Source organism: Lissotriton vulgaris, chromosome 12 (genome assembly GCF_964263255.1).
Source record: "Lissotriton vulgaris chromosome 12, aLisVul1.2, whole genome shotgun sequence".
Taxonomy (NCBI): domain Eukaryota; kingdom Metazoa; phylum Chordata; class Amphibia; order Caudata; family Salamandridae; genus Lissotriton; species Lissotriton vulgaris.
Genome location: NC_141700.1, coordinates 571949544 through 571971040, shown reverse-complemented (window position 1 = coordinate 571971040; position 21497 = coordinate 571949544). Strand labels below are relative to the sequence as shown.

Here is a 21497-nt window from a genome sequence, read left to right as displayed (position 1 = left end):
TTATTAGCTCCATCAAAGACGACCAGGGGCGATACGTCCTAGTACAGGGAAACTTTGCAGGCACCGCCTTAACCATAGTCACAACATATGGCCCAAACACTGATGAGACGCTTATTTTTTGGTTCTATATGGGCAAAACTACGAGATCTACCACCCACTCCCATTATATGGGGTGGGGATTTTAACGCGTGCTTAGATCCTGCCTTAGGTCTTCATGTAATGAACAATATGGGAGGAAAGCGGCAAAGGCGATTAGAGATGGCATGGTAGAATGCACAATGACTGATCTGTGGTGTTTCAGATACCCGGGTCGCGGGAGGGCACTTGCACATCCATGGTACATAATACGTGGTCGAGAATAGACTACTGGCTAGCTACACAAGATGTTAGTACATGGACATGGACCACATGCCTAAGACACTGTCAGACCATGCGCCCAGACGTCTGGTGCTCGCAGTCCCAACTCGCACTCTGCGTCAGTTTACATGGCGTTTGCAACAGGGAGCACTCCTAGACCAGGTATTTTGCTCTGCGCTGCATCAGGCTATAGTAGAATACATTGATCGATATACGCCGCCAGGTAGGAGCTCTCCTCTGGAGTTCCCGTGTTGGTGATCTCCAAACCGGTAGATATCCCCTATTTACCAGACCTCCACTCCCAAACTACCTACTTCAAATGCCACATTTTTTCCTGATCTCCGATTTATTTGTGGCTTACCGGTTTGAAGGTCCGCTTGGACTCCGTAGTCCTCTTCCCCAACTGCCTCGCTGCTTCTCTGCAGCGTTGAACCCTCCGGCTTGTATGATCGACGACCCCGCCACCTCCAGGCGGATGGAAGCTGTTGCCCTTGTACCATCGGACATTCTTCTCCGCTGCGGGTTTGTTTCCTTTGCCTGTGGAGTATGTGTGTCGTCCAGCCTACCTCCTCCGAAGACGCCTTGCAGTTTTGAAGTGGTGACGCCCGGGTCCCCCCTTGGTGGGGCCATTCGAGCTGCCACCGTAGCTCTGGGGCCAAATCACCCTGCTGCGCTGGGCATGGAGCGCTGCCATTGTGGTCTTTCGTGGCTTGGCGATTGCGCTGTTTTGGGCAAAACCACTGCTGATGTCCCGCTAAACAAAGAAATGGGAAGTCTCAAAGTGGCGGAGGACGAGAAACTTTAATATCCTGCTCGGAAGGTCCTGAGACATCGGCCGTGCTGCCCCGCTGGAACGCCTCTCTCATGGGGTTTTTCACCGGACCCATTTCCCGACAAGGCGGACAGCTTTTGTTCACAGGATCAGTTTCCTTCTAACCTTGCGATGATCGTTCACAAATAACCGCCTGACCCTAAGATGGAGGCGGAAGCGGACAGAATGCACTCTACCTCCGCCCAACAAAAGCAGCAGTGAAAATGCTGAGACGCAGCTGGCCTATACCAATGAGCCTGCTCCCCCTATCGTGAAGTACTTTCCTCCATGGCAGGTTTGCCAGAACTGTTCTGCTTTCTTTTCCCCTTTACTTTCCCCCCACCTCATCCCATGCTCCACAGAACTTGTTTTCTATTGTTATTTAATTGTTCTAGTAACTGATGTAATTTTTAAATCACTGTTCTTCGCTATGCTATGTTTATGCTCCAGTAACTTATGTAACCCTGTAATCTTTCTGTATGCCTTTCTCATGTTAAGCGCTCTGATACCCCCGGGTCTAGCCAGCGCAATTTAATACTTTTCAAATATACTCACCTCGGTGCCCAAGCAACGTTGGCAGATGCACTGTGGAGCTGTCCTATGCAGCTTTTGAGGAGTTTGGCTCTGGTTCACCCCTCGGCCGTCACCTACCCAGCCGGACATCCGACATTGTTTTTCCTCGTCTCCCCGTTGTGTTTCCTATCTGCACTCCTTACCCCTGTTTTACCTGAGCAACCTTGGCTGATGCCCGGTGGAGTTGTCCTATGCAGCTATAGAGGAGTTTGGCTCTGGTTCACCCCTTGGCCGACACCTACCCAGCCGGACATTGTTTTCCTCACCTTCCCGTTTTGTTTCCTACCTGGTTCCCTTACACCTGTTTAACATACCCCTCTACCTGTCACTCCCCACAAGATATTTGTCTTGGCTATGCTACGCGTTTGTAACTCACATTTCTGTGTAATCTCATGTTTTCCTCCTATGTCTATACGTGGCTCCTGTAACTGGTCTAATTTTGTTACCTGTAACTAGCTGATCCTCATGTAAAGCGCTCTGATACCTCCGGGTCTAGCCAGTGCTATATAAAACTTTTCAAATAAATAAAATAAATAAATTGATCTAAATGCAGGGTCCTTTAGTAGTGCGAAAACAATCTGGGAGGCCTTTAAGGCTACTAAAAGGGGACACTGTATAGGAAAGAGTGCAGGTATATTGAAAACCATTCAACAGCAATTATCACTGGCAGAAAGGGAGATCCAACAGTTAGAGACAGAATTTGCGGCCACTCAGAACCGCAATATACTATCCCATATTAGGCAGAAGGTTGATAACTATCATGAATTCGCGGAAGATGAGATTAAGTATATCTCCCGTAAATAGACGGCACGTAACTTTGGAGAGGGGGGTAGACCAGGATGGGCGCTTTCGCACAGTATACGGCCACCCCACCAGTCTACATATATAACACAAATAACAAACATGCAAGGACAACTTTCATATGACACCCCATTGATTCTAGACTGCTTTGCAGAATGTTATACTCTCCTACATTCCACACAAACTACTGTGTCCCCTTCTGAAATCTGCCACTACTTAGACGACGTTTGCACTGGCATGGCTATCGAATGATCATCGGGAATACCTGTGTCTTCACTTTACGAAAGATGAGATCAAAGAGGCTATTGACTCTCTTCTCAATAATAAAGCTCCCGGGGTGGATGGGCTCCCCGGGGAATTTTTTAAAATTTTTCGAGATTTATTGTTCCCACATCTAGCTGAGATGTATGAAGAGGCATATGAGGAGGGCTTGCTCCCGACCTCGCTGAGAGAGGCGCTACTGATCACTCTCCCTAAAACAGGCAAGGACCCAGTTAAGTGTGAATCCTACCGCCCACTGTCTTTAATAAATATAGATGCCAACATTTTAGCTAGAATTATTGCAACATGGATACAACCTTTGTTGCAGAATCTCATATTGCCAGATCAGGCTGGTTTTATACCGCCAAGATCCACTACGCAAAACCTCAGGACTATCTTTGCAATGTTTCACCAATTGAATCCTGAATTGCTAGCAGCTGCAGCCTTATTGGATGCGGCAAAGGCCTTTGACTCAGTGGATTTGGTATTTAGTTTTACAGTACTGCGCAGGATGGGCTTCCCGGAACCTTTTTTGCGCTGGATTGCTCTGTTGTACACAGAACCCAGTCCGCCTCTCTGTACCTCAGCTCCTCCATTCAGTGATCGAATGTGAGTTGTATCCTATCTTTTCCTGTAGGCAAATATTTGCCATTCTGCATACGGTTTTTAAACCCTGATAACAGATAAACAAATTTATGAGCCTCACATTATTGTGTTGAATGGAAAAATGAGGCTGCTTTGAAAATTCATAGAGGCTGGTTCACAGTAGATGGTCTAAAATTTGTATGTGTGATCGGGGTGACAGATAAGCTGCCAAAAGGTAATAAAGTGTTTAAAATCATAAGAATTGCTACTGGTGCAAGCCGGTGTTTGAAGGAGTGCTCTTAGGAGCACTACGCCTTAGTGGGAGAATGAGTAACTGCTGCAGAGTCATTGGGAGTAGAAGAATCTGTTCTGAGGGGAAGTAAAGCTTTTTTTACATTTTGCGCATAGGCATGAATCTATGTCCGCCTCTGTGGCCAAGGCATTTCTCTCTATGATGATTTTCAACAAGGCTTTCTGCATTGAATGAAAGGTAACTTGACAGACAGAGCCAGTCGTAGGTCTGGATTGTCCGCGCACGACTGGAAGGAAAACAATCTCATTGCTAGAAAACATGATGGATATAAAGCCTGGATATCTTGAGGATAGGACAAAAGAAGCAAATGAACTGAAAAGCAAGCAGGTCTAGTCTTTCAGATGGAGCACTGCTTTCTGCACTCAGAGCTGGAACACAAATGTGTTAGTAATAGAGGGCATCCAAAGAACTATTTGGAAAAAGGAAACATTTTATTTCACTTCATACTCATGGCTTATAATGCCTTCCTGCTGGAGGGTGGATCAAACATGCACCACCACTACCCAGAGTTTAAAAAACTTATTTTGCCCTCATTCGTTTTGCGCTTATCATTGTTGACGTAGGCAGTTTCCTCCGGTGAACTCTGCAGGTGGTATCGCGAACGGGCTTGAACTAGCCTGATTGAGGCTTGCCGATATTAAAATGTTCCCTCCTTAACTCGTGCCATTGCCAAGGCTAGCTTTAGAACTGCAGCTGTGTATTGCAACAGGATAATGCTGGTTCTTCCCAAAACCAGGTGCCATGCAACTGGGCTTTGAGAAGCATTTGAAACAGTAGGGTACCATTTGTGTCCGCATGCAATTAAGGCACAGTTTATCCTCCAGCTCTTGTGCCTTGGTTCTGCATGTTTTTTGGGGTGGCCGCATAGTCCTTCTACCTCCAGCGCCAAGCAAGGGGATACTGATGTGCGGAGGTTATAACAAGTACTTTGAGGAGTTTTTTTAAATAATCATCACAGTTTTGGCCACATGACACTCGATATATAGCGGTTAAAATTGCCTGATTTAATATTCAATTTATGAACCTCGGACGGATTAACATGTTTCTTCGACCCTGTTAAGCTTTAAGTCTTTGTTTATAGTTACATGCAAACAACTGCTTCAGCTGGATGCTGCCATGGCAGGACATGGCAGCATGAGGGATAGCTCATGTGCGCAAATATTTTTTTATTCTGTTTATTTCAAAAGTTTGGTCCCGCCCAATGAACGTACTCCATTTTATTGTTTGTAATGTGTCCTCAACTGCTAGAATTTCATTATCCTAAAATGCAACAACTGATCAAAAAATTGCATTTTTTCCCCAGTTGAGGCATATAATGATCCTACCTGCTGATGTGCTTCAGTGTTCACATTATTTTTAATTTGTAAAAGGATATCAAAATATGTTGATTTTAATGTGGCGTTCAATGAATAAAAGCAGGTAATGCTAGACAAGCCTCTTACATGTATGCTTTTCCTCCATAGGCTGGCTTGGATAAGATGGCCCAGGGGCACATGTTGGCAGATGTTGTGGCAATCATCGGTAGGTTTATCTTTCATGTGGGATGATTCTTCAACGTTTGATCATCTATACATTTACCGGTTTAAAATATTATCTGCTTGTAAAAGGGAGAATGTAACTGGATATGACAGTTTGTTTCAGCTCATTAGTTAAACATTTATACTTGTGACCGTTAGTCTGAAACAGCCCTGAACTACCATAGAAAATTATAAACTGAAAATGTGTGATAAAGCATCATTATTAGTCAAAGGTAGAAAATCTTTTTCTGAAAAACGTCATCATTGTGTAATAATTCTAACAAACACTTGTTTATCCAATGCATCTACTAAGAGTCTATATAGGCTTTGATCATTCTGTAGGCCACTCTTTCTCAAAGCACAGATTTTTCTGCTAAACTTATGGAACATCATGTTATGAATAAAAGCTTGTTATGGCCCAGAATTAAATTGATTGTGGTCTGAATTTTGAGTCCAGATGCTGCCAAGTTTGATTTCTTGGTCACTTCTTACTCTGGATGGAGTTGGGTCTGCCATTAAACATTTGGACTCCCCCTGTTTGCGCCTGTTGTTTTCCAGGCACTGAGTACCATTTTATGTGACTGTAGGATTTGAGTCATTGACTTTGCTTGTATTTGTCTAGATTCTCATATATGGCTCAAGTCACAAGCTTAAAATAGTGCATGTGGAGATTTTGGCTCATATGTTACCAGTGCATAGTTTCTCAGCACCTCATGTCCTGTATGTGATTCCTGTTAGTACATGCTTTGTGAGATTAACTTTAGGTGATTTAACATATTCAGTTTACAAGTAATGTGGGACATCTCTGACTTTGGTGCAAGGCTTCTTACCGCCCAATCTCCCTCCTGCCATGTTTGGGCAAGCTGCTAGAGAAGCATATCAATTCCACTCTGGTCAACCATCTGGAGTCGAACAACGGACTCCATGACTCTCGAGCAGGCTTCCGCCCGAAGCTCGGGACAGAAGTTGCCCTTTTGGTAGTAACTGAGTCAGCACGGAGGTACATGGACCAAGTCGGCACTACAGCAAATATTTTGCTGGACCTTAGTGCCGCCTTTGACACAGTGAATCACAACATCTTGCTCTCACGCATAAGACACCTCTGAGTCACAGGGCTAGCACTCACCTGGCTGCAATCCTTCTTGGAGGACGGGTGTTCCAGGTCTCGGAGGGTGCCACTCAATCCAAACTATGGCCCCTCAACTGCAGGGTCCCCCCGGGCTCTTCCCAAGTCCCACCCTTTTTAATATTTATATGGAGCCCTTAGCAGAGATAGTGCGCCCCTTCGGCATCAAAATTGTCACCGACGGATACGACACCCAACTGGTGGTTGCGCTCAACCATCCAGAGGGCGCGTCTAGCACCCTGGGTAGCTGCCTGGAAGCAGTAGCCGATTGGATGGCACTCTCCCATCTGAAATTAAATGGGGACAATACGGAACTGATGTTCCTGGGGAAGACCCCATCTCCCAGAGCAACCATGGATTGGCCGACCTATATGGGCACCCTACCAGAACCCAAATACCAGATCAAAAGTCTTGGAGTATGGCTAGACAGCACCTGCAACTTGCTTCGGCCTGATGAGGATGCTGAGGAAAATTTTCAGGCTACGAGGATCATGGTGCAGGCTATTATCCTGTCCCGCCTCGACTACGGGAACGCCTTGTACCTAGGCGCTTCGGCGAGCTCCATCAAAAAACTTCAGGTCACTCAGAACTCTGCAGCACACCTACTGCTTGGAATGTCTCGGAGACACTCCGGGTCAACCGCCTTGGAAAAACTCCATTGGCTGCCTATACAGGCCAGGATCCAATTCAAGGCGATGTGCATAGCCCATAAAGCTATGTGCCACGCAGGCCCTGCACTGATCTGCTCCCTAGTCACCCCCTACCACCCCCCAAGAACTCTACGCTCCAGTACCACCTTTCTGGCAGCAACTCGGAAAATTAAATGAGCTAGATGGGGGGCCGTTCATTCTCTTGGAACGCCGCCTCCTGTTTGAACTCCATGCCCCTTATCCTACGTAGCGAACCTGACCTACTCAAGTTTCGCAAACGTCTGAAAACCTTCCTCTTCCAGTAACTTCACAGTCTGATGGCTGCCTCCTCCCACCCGTCTTAAGTGCTACGAGGCCTCAGGGTAGAAGTGCGCTTTATAAAACCCCATTTCATTTCATTCATTTCATTCATTTCATTCAAAGGAGAAACGGTATGCAGGTCTGTTTTTGCTTCCACACACTACAGCTTCTCTTTTAAGTTGCTTCAGTCAATGTTTAGCTTTATATGCTCATATAGCCTGCTGACTCTCACTATAAGATGGCACATGTTTCTGAAATAGGAACTGTGAGATATTAAGATATTATGAACAACATATTCTTCTGTAGCACAGTCCTGAGTGCTTAGTGAGCTGATGCCTAATATTATTGTAAAGCCCAAGACCAATGCCGATTGGGCCTATGGATAATGTAGCCTGTTCTCAGCTGCATGCAGACAGATGGTGCCTATAGTGTGGGTAAAAACCCGAAGAAAGAGCCTAAATCCTAGACCGAGAAAATCTTGTAAACCTATAAACAGTGCAGCAGGATCCATGATAAATGTTGGACTGTGACTAGTGGCTGCTCATCCATAGAGGCACCAATGTGCTGGTCCGCTGCCTCTCTCTACCACTAATTCCTCAAAATATTGCAGCTTTTTCAATGATCATTTGTTTGCATGTAAAAGCTGCAATGTCACAATTGCAGCAGAAGAGGCCCCCACTGGCTGCATCGTGCATGTGTCTGACAATGGCTGTTACTCAACAGCCGTACACCTATCGGACATGCTGCACACACTTTAGAGAGTGCACAATGAAAGGTAATGGCGTTTTCAGGCTTGTAAATCATACACATTTTTGCCCTGTCGGAATGGAGACAAAAGGGTCTACATATAACCCTATCCAGGTTTCTGATTGGTAGTAGTTTGTGGGCCTGGCTCAGGTGTGCCGATTGCCAGAGCTATGAGTTGTAAAATTTAGGAATAGTGTGCCTTAAAGTTTAAGAGCATACAACAAGCTGATTTGGAAGAGGACTTCCACAGGTAAGCTTTGTGTTCAGCTGGCACAAACTTTGTATGAATGTTTGTTTCCCTGTGTACTGGGACTGCGTGTGATTGTATGTGTCTTTCTATATGTGCGTATAGAGTGGCATCCTTGCTGTGTGGCTGAAAGCATGACGAAAGCCTGTCCTAGATCGGTACTCCGTTATGCCTCTGTTCGTCGGCCATGCGAGTCACAGTGCAACTTTTTAAATAAATATATGTATTTTGTTACATCATGCACAGGTGGTTGCTGCAGTGACGTGAGCCATGGCTCATTTCATAGTAGGCACTATGGGCCTAATACAAAGAAGTTGCTGCTCAGAGACTGTATAGTCTCATCCGGTTCATGCGCTAATGACAGCAGTGCATGCAGTCGAACAATAAGTCGTACTCTAGTAAGGTATACCTGTTTTCCTAGATTACATTACTTGATACTGTAGAACTACTACTTGCAAGCAAGGGAGCTTGGTCCTCGAGTTGATGTTACAGGCTGCCCATGATGGTGTGTGGTTACTGCTTTTGGGTCCTGTATATAACTTGTACCTGCTCAGGGTCTCCCATGTATGGTACTCCTTACTGGCCCCTGAGGAGCGCCAGAGTGCTTTTAGGAGCATTTCAATTCCTGCCTGACAGTTTCTTCAGCAGCCCAACACTTTTAAGGCTACTCCAGGGGGCTGAGTTATATACATCTACAGTCCTCTGACATCTACAAACCCCACCACCACTGTATCGGTCACCCCAGTCCTTTTGTGGCCAGGGATCGGGAACAATCAGACGCAGTGCAGGTCTCCTGGGACACTGCTTCACACATTATCTGCGTGTGCTGAATCAGCCTCCAAGCCACTTTATTTTGTCCCTATGGGCGCACAACCTCCGTGTAGGAGGCAGGATCAGACATTTTCTTCCAGAGTGGCAGGCCATATCTTCCGACCGATGTGTCCTCCAGATCATCCTGCAATACTTTGCCTTTACCGCTCCCAACATGCCCCAACTTCCTCCCACATCAGAGCAACTTTCAATGGCGATCCTATCAATGTTGTGGCAAGAGGCGAGGTAACTAATGTCCAAAAAATAATTTAGAGGGTGCTGCCCTTGGAAGCAGGGACAGGTTGTGACTCCCTTGGTTTACTTGTGCAGATGAAGGATGGAAGCCCTTGTCCTTTTTCAGATATGTGCCCTCGGAATGCCTACCTGCAGAAGGAGAAATTGAAATGCACATACTGCGCTGCCCCAAGTTCACACTGCCCTGAATCTGGTAGACGTGATGATTGCCGTGAGCCTGCATCCATTGTACTTTCATGTGCCTGTCCTGCAGTCTCACAGATGTTACCTGTGGTTCAAGGGAGGCCGTGATGGCGGTGGTTACCGCTCATCTTTGGAGGGCGGTTATACCAGTTATCCTTACCTCAAAGACTGGTAATTGAAGGAGGGCTTGACCAGTCGGTCAAAGACTTCTCTAGGCAATTTCTAATCTTTTGAGATTTTTTGGGTGCCTGATCAATGAGCCAAAGTCACGCCTGATTCCTTCACAGAGGCTTCCTTTTATCAGAGCTCTACTAGATACAGTGCAGTTCTGAACCTTTCCTCCCTCGCAACGAGTCTACGACATTCAAGCTCGGATATCGCTGTTTCAGCTTGAAGTCTTCTTGACCTGCTGGCCTCAGGCATCCTTTTTGTCCACTCGCCAAGTGGCATATGCAGACTCTGCATTGGAATCTGAAGTTTCAGTGGGCCTGCACCAAGGAAACATGACAGATGTTATCCAAGTTTCAGAGTAAAGTGTATAAGATATGCAGTGGTGGCTGCTCTATCTCGCCCTAACCAGCGACAGAATTTTCCCCCACCCCAAGCTGATGGTGGTGACGAATGTGTCCCCGCTAAGGAGATCACTTGGAGAGGTTGCAATCAGAGGACTCTGGTTTCTGGCAGAAACTCTGCTCCATATAAATCTATTGGTATTGCTGGCCAGCTGCATGGAATTTAAGACCTTCCTGCCATCCATTAGTGAAAGGCAGTTGCAGGTTCCCATGGACAACACATGGCAATGTGGCACTGCAACATGAAGAGTGGTCATGGGTCCTGTGGGCCTCTGGGGTTGGCTGGAGTGTCAGTGCATTTCCCTGATCATGAACCATCTAGCAGGACTTTTATATTCCAGATTGGTCGGGCTTTGCCAGTGGCTCCTGACCGTTGTACCCTAAATAGGTGCAGGACGTCTTCTGACAGTGTGGGGAGCCCTGGATAGATCTTTTCGCCACAGTTTATAATGTGCACTATCAATGCATCTGTGTGTTGGAGTTCGAAAACATGCTGTCTCTTGGAGAAGCATTGCGGTTAGAGTGTAGCACTGGACTCCTTTACGCCTTCTCCACAGCTACCTCTCCTGAGTTCTGAAGATCTGGAATGACTGGGCCAAGTCATCCCATTGTCTCCGGATTGGGCCAGAAGATTGTGGTATCAGCAGCTTCTGGGCATATGTATTTCTCCTTCTGGCTACCACTTCAGGAGGCTCTTCTGTCGAAGCAGGCTTCTGTGCCTGCACAATCTACACCTCCATGCTTGGAGGATGAGCAGTGGCACTTGACTGCATGTGCTCTGCCTCCTGAGGTTGTGGATGTCATCCTCACTGTAAGGTATCTGTCTAAAAACTCTATGCAGAAGCCGCATGACACTAACTAGCGGTACAGTCAAGCACTGCTGTAAAATGTCCGCATCCAGCCTGGTACCTTGAGAATATTCTAAAGGTCAGAAGTCTGCAGTTAGACTGAGTACCCACCAGAAAGATAGTTACCGAAGGTAAGTCATTTGTTTGTCTCAAAAGTGCAGAATTATTCGCCACTTTCGCAGAGCAGTATTGTGAATGGTTCTATTAAAGAATTTGCTGGTACAATACATTAGAAGAATAAAATAATTACCTTTGGTAGCATTCCTTCTGATGAATACAGTGACTCCGGCAGATTACTTGTGACCCTGCCAACTTTTCTCTCGAGGGCGTGGAAAAACGTGGACAGAATTTATGTCCGTTGTTCTCAAGCACCGTATGTACAATGCCATATTGCTTCTAGGGGTGTGAGGCCTCTGCTTTAGGGGGTGCACCTTGAGTCATTGACTCAAAAATTGGTTCAGAATCTTCCTGTCGGTTTCCCGAGGTTAATTTAAGAAATTTTAGGAAGCCACCACACCCATCAGGAAAAAAAGTTAAGGAAAGTAAGTAACCAGTTCTGTATGGCAATTGGTTCAGGGATCCAAGTAAATTCCTCACAATCCAAGTTTGGTGAATTGCATTTTAATGTCAAGTACTAGTACATTTTAGAGGTAATTGTTTACAAGAGGGAAGACTTCATTCAACCTGCATTGGACGATAAAAGTGTTGGGATGTGCTATTTTTTTGTGCTTAAATTGATACATTTAAAAAATATATATATTATTTTATATGGGTCCATCTGGTTAATAGACGTACACGTTATGGAGTGCTTTTAACAGAGGTTTATCTGTGCTGATTAAAAGACTTGGTAAGTGTGGGAGGCAGCCACAAAAAGAAAATGCTAACGTGGAATTTTTTTTCTTCCTGTCTCTTTTTATAATCTCTCTTGCAGGCACTCAGGATATTGTGTTTGGGGAAGTGGACAGATAAGCAGCAACCCAACGAGTGCGACTGAAAGAATGTCTCGAAAGAGAAATTAATGTGTTCTATTTTACAGAATGTACACCGTCAGTGCGCTCTGGTGTGTGTTTGCTCATGTCATGTTCTGGGGATTTACCCGCATCCAAGTACGTGTTAAAGTAGCTTCTTATTTAAATCAGCTACATAGATCCAGTCCCTCCTTATGACATTATAGGAGGGTGTTAAAAGCTGAAAATAAAAAATGTCTCATTTAAGAGTAGTAATTGTTTTTTTTCCTTTGTCTTCTCCATTACCATATATATGACGTGTTTAGAGATTATATATATATATATATATATATATATATATATATATATATATATATATATATATATATTTACATTTAGATCCGGTGTCTCCAACCAGTAGATCGCGATCTATCAGTGGCTCACAAACGCCTTCAGAGTAGCTCATATCCTTCAGTTTAAATAAACACAGGATTACATTTTCCTTTTAAAGTTAAGGGAAGTCTGGTTTTATTTTACATTATTGTATTCATGCAGCAGATAGCAGGGCCTGATAATGAGCTGTGCTGGAGTCCGATATATGACCCGGAACACAGAGGTTAAGAACTGCAGCAGTGAGGTATTTAAATCTCAAATAAAGGTCCTTGTCAACTCCATATTGGAGCATGAGAAACAAATTGTTCCTGAATACTTTTAAATGGGTTAAAATTAAAATGAGGAGTTAATTTAATGATTACATTAATATTTCGGCACTTCTAGCTTTCGTCTTTGAACAAATGTTTATATCTAGGATATAGAGAGGACATTACACAAAAGAACAATATATTTTACTTGAATATGCATGTAAGTTTCCATTAGTTGTCCAGAGCGAAAGTGTGAAACACTATTAAGAGCACAAATGTGCCTCCTTTGCAGTGCATAGATGCTTTGCTTCACCGATATTGCAATGGGATGGTAGGCACTGTTTAAGGAGGTGGACTACCACCCCAAACAGTCAATAGCCACAGTACATGTAAAGGCGCTTTCCCGATTCAAAAAAAGAATAACCTCTTCCTCAAGAAATGGCTTAATGAGGCGAATCCAAATGAACCAATGGCTGAATAGTGTGTGGGAGGGGCCACTGTGAATGCTTTAGAGTTGGTGACATGAATTTGGTGAACAGTTAAATTGTATTGAGACCTAAATTGATACTGGAGGAACGTTGTTTCTCTCACTACCTTTCTGTACACCTAATTTCCTTTAAAAGTTTAGAGTGGATTATTGCTCTATACCTATTCAATCCCTGTCGTCTCTGCAAAAACTCCTGGCTTTGCTTCTTTATTATTACATGTAAAAGATGTTTTTATGGGGAAAATGAGGATCCTTATGGCTACTGGGGTGATGTGCTGATAAAGAAAGGTAGGTTGTGAGAAAATTAAAGCTTGAGCTAGCTATAAATCTCAGCAGGTAGTGGCACCAAGGCCCTGCGTAAAGAGCAGGTATGTCTAACATTTATTGCATTAGAGCCCCGGTCACTCTTGCTACACAACAGTGACAGAAGAGGAGACTGAAAACGTCTCAGGTGGAAGGTAAGAATGAGAGAAAAACATGGAGATGGCTTTAATCTCTTAAGTGCGGAGGACGGGTTCGTATCTCAGACAGTGGCAGCGTATTTTCATGTCGTATTATGAGACCGTGCCAGTGTATTTTCATGTCTCATAAGACAGTGGCAGTGTATTTTCATGTCTCATAATACAGTGGTAGTGTAGTTTAATGTTTCATTATGAAACAGTGGTAGTGAATTTTCATGTCTTTCATTTAATTGCATCAAGAGACAGTGGCAGTGTACTTTCATTTCTGAACTACGATTGCACTGTAAATCGGATAGAGCCAACAAGCCGCAGATTTCTTGCCGTTGAACTTCCATGGCGTCAGACTGGATCCGGAAGATTTTTCTTGAGCAGTCCCCTGCGTGCCGATAGGTGGCGTCAGTCAACTCAGCGCGTCTGCTATATAGGGGCCACCTCGGCACACTGACATAAGTTCTTCTCTTAATGGCCGACACAGATCCATTGAAGAGAGCTACCCCTGTCATTTTTTGATACAATTATTATTATTTTTTTTTTTAAACCATTATTTACTTAAACAAAGTACACCGCTATTCAGCCGTACATCCCGGAGGCTAGGCAGCATGGTAAAGCAGTTCGGGAATGTGTACAAAACAGAAAAAGGAGCAATCAGGTTTAATTTTATAAATGTTAAAGATGAACTCAATGAACAAGAAGAATCTAAGAAAGACAAGAAAAAGAAAGAAAGGGGAAGAAAGAAGAAAGAGGAAGAAGAAGATAAAGTTGGCAAGGCAAAGGAGCATAGAAAAACGGTAAGGCACATATCCAGGGGGAGAGGCGGGAGCAGTAGCATCACGAAATAACCAGTACATGAAAGCAAACATATGAAAGGGGAGCAAAATCCAGGATCAATCCACGTGAAACTTGGGTAAAGGGGGAAACTACGGAGAGAGATGGACCTCCGGTTGAATTGTCTCTGGGGGCACGCAGATGTCTCCTCTATACGAATTCCAGGCACCCCAGACCAAACCCCAGATTTTAGGCCTACCCCTGGCTACGTAAACAGTTTTCTCCCGGAGCATGCACCAGTCCATGTTGGTTTTCCAAAGGCAACGGTGGGGGGGTTGGGGCACCCAATCTCTGTGCGATGTCCCTCTTAGCAACCATGTTACCCAGGGTGACCCAGCGGGTCTGAGCAGTATTATAATCATTCGGACCCCACACATTCAACAGGCAGCGTCGAGCCTCCGCAGGCAAAGTCACACCAGTCACAACCCTCATAACCGCATGCACTCGCTCCCAGTAGGAGGCGATGACTTGGCACTCCCAAATGATGTGCATGAAAGTGGCCGTCGCACCACATCCTCTCCTGCAGAGGCCATCCTGGGAGAGCCCCATACGAATCAGCCTGGGGCCAGTGACGTACACCCTGTGGAGCACCTTCAGCTGGACCAAACGCAACCTGGCCGAAATGGCCACCCCCTTAGGGGAGGAGACCGCTGACTGCCAGTCCTCGTCATCCAACTCAATCCCATCATTCACCCAGAGGTCTCGCACTTTCACCAACAAATCCGTCCGTAAATTGATACATTTCTTATAGGTCAGAGTGATGGAGCAAGGATTTGCCCGTAAAACGCCTTGCTCGTATGCAAAACCCTTGTCTAAACTGCATAATAATATTAACCTCGTCATTCGTCATTTATAAAGCGTTTTCCCAACACGCGGGTGTCCCCAGGATGCTTGCTTGTTTGTCTTTTCGTACTAAAACGAAGCTTGCACTGAAAATGGCTGCTTTGCCGAAATTCAGTCTGCGCATGCGTCGGTCATACCCATGTGATGTGACGCACTCGCATTCTGGAGGGATTCTGTGCTCATGCGCATTGATGCTAAATATGGCCGCTTGTCTCTCACCACGCTCTCTGCTCGCTGCAGCTGCTTTAGCCTATCTGTCTTTTCGCACTAATCCTTAATGCTATAGTCATTATAAAGTAAGGGTTGGTTAAGTTTTATCTTGGTATACAGTGTGATCATTTTTATGTATGATTTTAATTTGTTTTCGCTTACTTTTCATGTACCGCGTCTTTGTGGGCTGGGGCAATCATGAGCGGAGCCATACTTGAAGCTCTGCTGGGCACCGTCACATGACCGGAGAAAGTTCCAACCGCGCAGAAGCTAAATCTAGCCAGCTGGCTTCTGAAGCCCAATGCGCCTGGGAACATCGCTGGGAATACGGAGTCTTACCTTGGAAAAAGCAATACTGTTGCTACCTATTGTGAACTGTCCTGTACTGCTGTATTCTATGCATGGGAACGTGAACCCGGGGGGCGGGTGTGCAAAATTGAATATTAAACATGAGAAAACTGAATTTCTAGGAGGTGGTAATGACCGCACCACCTCTCCTGACCAATCACAATGTGGGAAACTGTCACTTGCAACATTAGTGGGTGGTCTAAGGGTCCCCAAAACCGTATAATTGCCCTAGTTTAGCTTAGGAAAATTGTCCGACTTGTCCGAGTAGCAGACCTGTCACTGACCCTACGATCTCAATAGGTGCTCATTCTGAAAGTGCTGCGGAGCACTTTGTCCATACTTTCCACAATCTCATAAGGGGTGGAAAATCTTAAGTGCTGGCGAAGCACTTTGCTGGGGAATTCGAAAACCCAATCGGGGTTTCTGGCGGATTACTTGCAGGAGTGGGTAACGCAGGCGTTGCTGTCCGAAGCTGTGGGTGTTGGTCGTACCCTGGGAGGCCCAGTCTTTGACCTGAACCTGAGGGGTATCCTGTCCTTACTGTCCGTGAGCTGTACCTGCTCGCATTCTGGCATTCCCTTTCTGAGGGTCCCTGTCCCCGTCTTCCCAACTGACCCGTGGCCAGGGTTGGTCTTCAATCTGAACTAGGTAAATATAGATTGTGGGTTTACGTCTCTCTCTCACTCTCTCTCTCTCTCTCTCTCTCTCTCTCTCTCTCTCTCTCTCTCTCTCTCTCTCTCTCTCTCTCTCTCTCTCTCTCTCTCTCTCTCTCTCTTTTATCTGATCTGGTAAAAGCATTCTTACCTGTGTTATTGCTCTATTGCCATTGCAATTATATGTGTCTGAATTTTAGTTGGTTCCTTCTCTCCCCCCATCCTTTAGAAACTCATTGATTTTATAAAACCATAGCATGTTCCCGTTTTTTCCCCTTTCCTTTAGTGGTTTGCAGTGAACTTAGCAAGAATAGCTTAAATACTTAGATTAAGTACATGTTCTAGGTCTCATCCCCAATCCTACGTTCTAGTATAAAATTGCAGTGACTAGTCTTTGTTCTAAAACTTCTACCTTTAGTTTCCCATATATCCTAATGGTCTTATTTTTGATGCAAAGTTACCTATTGGTGTTGATTTTAATGTTTGATATATTACTCTGTGTATCGCTTATTATCTTGGCATCTTCTCTTTGAATTCTTATATAAAGTTTATAGTAATTTCTGGCAAGCAGAGGATGGTTTGGACTAGTTAGATTAGGTAGACAGGATAGGTCATAAACAAACAGTGAATATAAAAAGTGCTGCTGATTTCTACTGTATTTTTCAAAAATTATATAATATATATAATTTATATTTTATTATTTTATTTATGTTTACCTTGCGAGAGAGATGGCACTATCCGGCATGTGGCCGTCCAGCACTCTGTCCTCAAGAGGGGATGACTCAGGAACTTTTTCACCCACAGGCAAGGAAGACGTGAGGGCGTGCCTCAGTTGCGCATAACGGAAATACTCCGTGGCCCCCAATTGGAATTCCGCCTTTAGAACAGCAAACGTTTTGATAACCCCCTTGGACATCACATCCGCCACCTTGGAGATACCAATGAAGTCCCACCGGTCAAACCCCTTAGAGTGCCACAAACTCCCCAATAAGTCGGAATCATAAAGGGGAGTAGCCATGGTGAGCCTATCTTTCCACCCCAGAGCCTTAGTCACCGCCCTCCACAAGTGCACCGCAGTCCTGGTGGGACCAGTCAGTTTCCGGTCCAGAGATCTAGAGTACAGCGCTCTGTAGTACATCCCGTCGTTCATAAGCCAGCGATCCATGGCGTATCCCGGATTGGCCACCGGCCTATAGAAGCCATGATTAATGGCAGCTAACTGAGAGGCCCAATAATAGCGGCGTATGTCCGGCAAAGCAATACCACCGTCATACCACGGAATGGTCAATTTGACGACGGCAATGCGCGGTCTACCTTCCCACAACAAAGCGCGCTGCAGGCTCTCAATCTCCCCGAAGTATTTAGATGGCACTGGGTCTTGTGTGTTTTGAAGCTCATAGAGGAACCTCGGCAGGGACATCATCTTGAACAGCGCCGCACGGCCCAGCAGGGACAGCGGCAGTCTTTTCCAACCCTCCACGTCCTGCCGAAGGCGCGCCAGAGGGGGGAGCAAGTTGATCGCATACCGTACCCGGGCATCCATTGAAATATAGATGCCCAGGTACTTGAAGCCCTGTTGCGAGACCTGTATGGCACAACCTCTAGGGAGACGCGGAGTGTCTCCGCGCAGCACATATAAGTAGGACTTAGACCAATTAATGACCAGGCCCGAGTATCTACCAAAGGTACCCAGCACGTCAAATGTCACAATTAAGGACCGACAAGGGGAGGTGAGATACAAAAGAATGTCGTCCGCATAGAGCGAGACGCGATCCTCAAAGCCGGGCGACCATTTGATACCAGTAATATCAGGGTGAGTGCGGATCCAGGCGGCCAGCGGCTCCAGCGCCAGGGCAAAAAGGAGCGGCGATAACGGACAACCCTGTCTGGTACCTCTGCGCAAGGCGAAGGAGGCTGACAAGCGGCCATTGACCGTCACATTGGCCATCGGGGAGGAATAAAGGAGCCAAACCCAACTAATGAAGTCAGGGCCAAATCCAAATTTAGAAAGCACCGCCCAGAGGTAGTTCCACTCGAGCGAGTCGAACGCCTTCGTCGCATCAAGCGAGGCAAGGACTGTTGGTTCACTAAGCATGTGCGCTCGCGCCATGACAGCGTGAAGCCGTCTCAGATTAAGGGCGGTGTTCCGACGAGGGATGAAACCAGACTGGTCCGGATGGACCAAGTCCGCAATCACGCCCACGAGCCGATTGGCCAACAACTTTGCCAGAATTTTGGGCTCAGCGTTCAATAGGGAAATAGGACGGTACGACCTACAAAGGTCTCGGGGCTCCCCCTCCTTGTGTATGACCACTATGGTGGCCAGGCGTTGATCAAGCGGGAGTTCACCGGCATCCCGAGCTGCCAGGAACATATTCCGCAGGGGCGCGGCCACAGTGTCCGCCTTAATTTTGTACAGCTCCACTGGGAGACCATTGGGCCCCGTACCCTTCCCGGAGCGCAACGATCTTATCGCCAACGCCACCTCGTCAACCGTTATGCCACGGTCCATGTCATCACGCTCAATGTCAGACAAGCAAGGTAGCTCAACCTCCTCCAAGAAGGAGGCCGAGTCGGATTCGGTCAGAGCGGAGACTGATGTATAAACCGTCTCAAAGTAGTCGGCAAACGCTGTGGCAATAGCAGGAGGGTCAGTAACCACCAGTCCATCATCGCCCAGGATCTCGGGCACCACCCGAGAAGCCAGTTCCTTCTTGTCCAGCCAGGCAAGAAGCTTGCCCGCCTTGTCTCCGGCATCGTATATCCTCCTTTGCTGTTCCCTGCCCATCGCCTTGGCCGCATCCGTGGCAGTGGCCCTGTATTCCGACTGCTTCAGGGAGAGAGCATGGAGCAGCTCTGGTGTCGGTCCCGGCGCTAACCGAGAATTCAAGTCCGCAATTTCGGACTCCAACCGCACCAAGTCCTCATCCCGTCGTCTGCGCACCTCGGCTATCAAGGAGAATGCCTCCCCCCTAAGGACAGTCTTGAAGGCCTCCCAAAGGGAAACGGCCGACGTCACCGAGCCCGTGTTTTTGGTGAAATACAGGTCGATGGCTCTAGCAAGGAGGTCTCGAGTCTTAGGGTTGCGGAAATACCAGGGGTTGACCGGCACCACCCTAGTCGCTGCCACAATGCCAAAGTCAAACGACACCCAAACCGGAGAGTGATCCGAGATACCCCTGGCCATGAGACGAGCACTAGAAACAGATTGTGCCTGAGCCGATGGCGCCAGAATGTAATCAATGCGAGAGAAACTGCCATGAGCCCCAGAATGGAAAGTATATTGTCGCTGCGCGGGATGTAAAAGTCGCCAGCAATCAATGAAGCCCATGGTGCTCATGAAGTCCGGGAGCCATGATTGTGCACTGCGAAGATCTCTGGACGGGAAACGATCCAATGTGCCTGAAACAACAATTGAGGTCCCCACCCAGTATCAACAGCCCCTCCGGGAGACCCAAAATGGCGCCACCAAGATCCTGGAAGGTAGCCGCTTGCAACCCCGGGGGGACATAAACCGAAACCAAAACCAGAGTGCGCCCCTCCCACCTGCTCACCACGGCTACATAGCGGCCTCTATCATCCACCAGCGTGGACTCCACCTCCAGGGGGAGAGACATGCGCACCATTATCCCCACCCCTCGGGACCCGGTAGAGAACCCGGAATGGGCCACCATTTTGAACCCCTTCCTATTCAGAGCCTTACAAGTATTGCCAATAAGAGGAGTTTCTTGCAGGAGAACAATGTCCGGAACACAACGTTTAAGCATTTGTATCACAACACCACGTTTAATACGATCCCCCAACCCATTCACGTTCCAGTTGAGTACATTTAGGGTCTTACCCCCCATCATCAATGATGTCCCGTCCCAGCCATCCCACCCAGAAAGCAGCCAACGAAGTGATGAAAGCAAAACAGTAATACCTTAGCCATGAGAAAAGTAAGGGAGAAAGAGCAAAAGGAAAGCACACAACCCAACTACCCCCCACCCTGCACCCCTGCATTAGACTAGAAGCCACCCCAACTAGCAGTGTGCCTGTCGCCCCTTAGAACTAACCTACAAAAAGCCCCCAGAGGAGAAAGGAGGCATCCTATCACCCCCCGTTACCCTCCAAATTGAGAAAACAGAAGAAGTAAAAAAGAAGAAATAAATGTCAGTGAATGATGCCGTCCTCCGCATCCCTCCCAGAGAGAAGCCAACTTTATAAAGTTTATTCCTGGGAACCTGGACCTCCTAACGCCCCCTACGACTGGTCCTCTGGAGTGGTCCGTCGCTGGGGCAAAGTGTCCAACCAGTCCCCTGCAGCATCCGGTAAATCGAAGAACACCGTCCGATCGCCATGTTCAATGCGCAGTTTCGCCGGGTAAAGCATAGAGTACCTTAACCCCATCTCCCTCAGCCTCCGTTTCACGCCCATAAAACTCTGACGGCGTTTCTGGACGGCCTGGGTGAAGTCGGGGAAGAAGTTGATGTCCGCGTTCTGAAACCGTAGCGGGCCGCCTCTTCTCGACGCTTGCAAGATGGCGTCCCGGTAATTGAATAGTCTAGAAATGATGGGGCACGGGGACGCACCCAACCTCGGTTGGCCACCAGGCAGTCTGTGAGCCCTCTCAACCGAAAAGAATTTACTCAAGCCGCCCGGCGCCAAGTGCTTCTCCACCAAGTCCTCCACGAACAAGTCCATTGCCTCCCCTTCTTCCCTTCACAGGGGCGAGGGTGTTGGTGGCTGTGGAGATTCAGTTGGAAAAGTTCTGAACGCTGAGCTTGAGAGTGTCTGAGGGGATGGGTCTTGCTTCTTTGAGGGCAGAGATCCAGAGGGGTTCAGTGACTTTGCTCCAGTTTCGGTGTGGGTGGGTGGAAGTCTCGTCGGGGCTCCAGTGAGCCATCAAGGGTGAAGTGGACGATATTGTGGTCTGTCCACTTGATCTTGGTTGTATGGGAGAACTGGACTCGATGGTGGAGAAAATGGGGTTCAGTGTGTGTCCTGCGCTGTGCTTGGGAGCTGTGACCAGCTGTGAAAGGTTGATGTTGTTCATGTTCTCTAGGTGGGTGGTAGAGTTTGTATCGTTGGGATCTTCTAGGTGGATGTTCAGGTCTCCCAGGAAATTAGGAAAATACATTGATTGG

General features: G+C 46.8%; 1 protein-coding gene across 1 annotated transcript in view; it reads left to right on the top strand.

Annotated features, from left to right (window-relative positions):
• The window catches only part of NDUFS2 (NADH:ubiquinone oxidoreductase core subunit S2), a 102548-nt gene extending 90378 nt beyond the window's left edge, over positions 1-12170 (top strand). Inside the window, exons 13-14 of the mRNA XM_086945431.1 lie at positions 5165-5222; positions 11888-12170. Coding sequence (XP_086801557.1) covers positions 5165-5222; positions 11888-11925 — 96 coding nt within the window. The 3' untranslated portion in view covers positions 11926-12170. The remainder of the gene's footprint in view (positions 1-5164; positions 5223-11887) is intronic.
• Positions 12171-21497: the final 9327 nt, after the last annotated feature.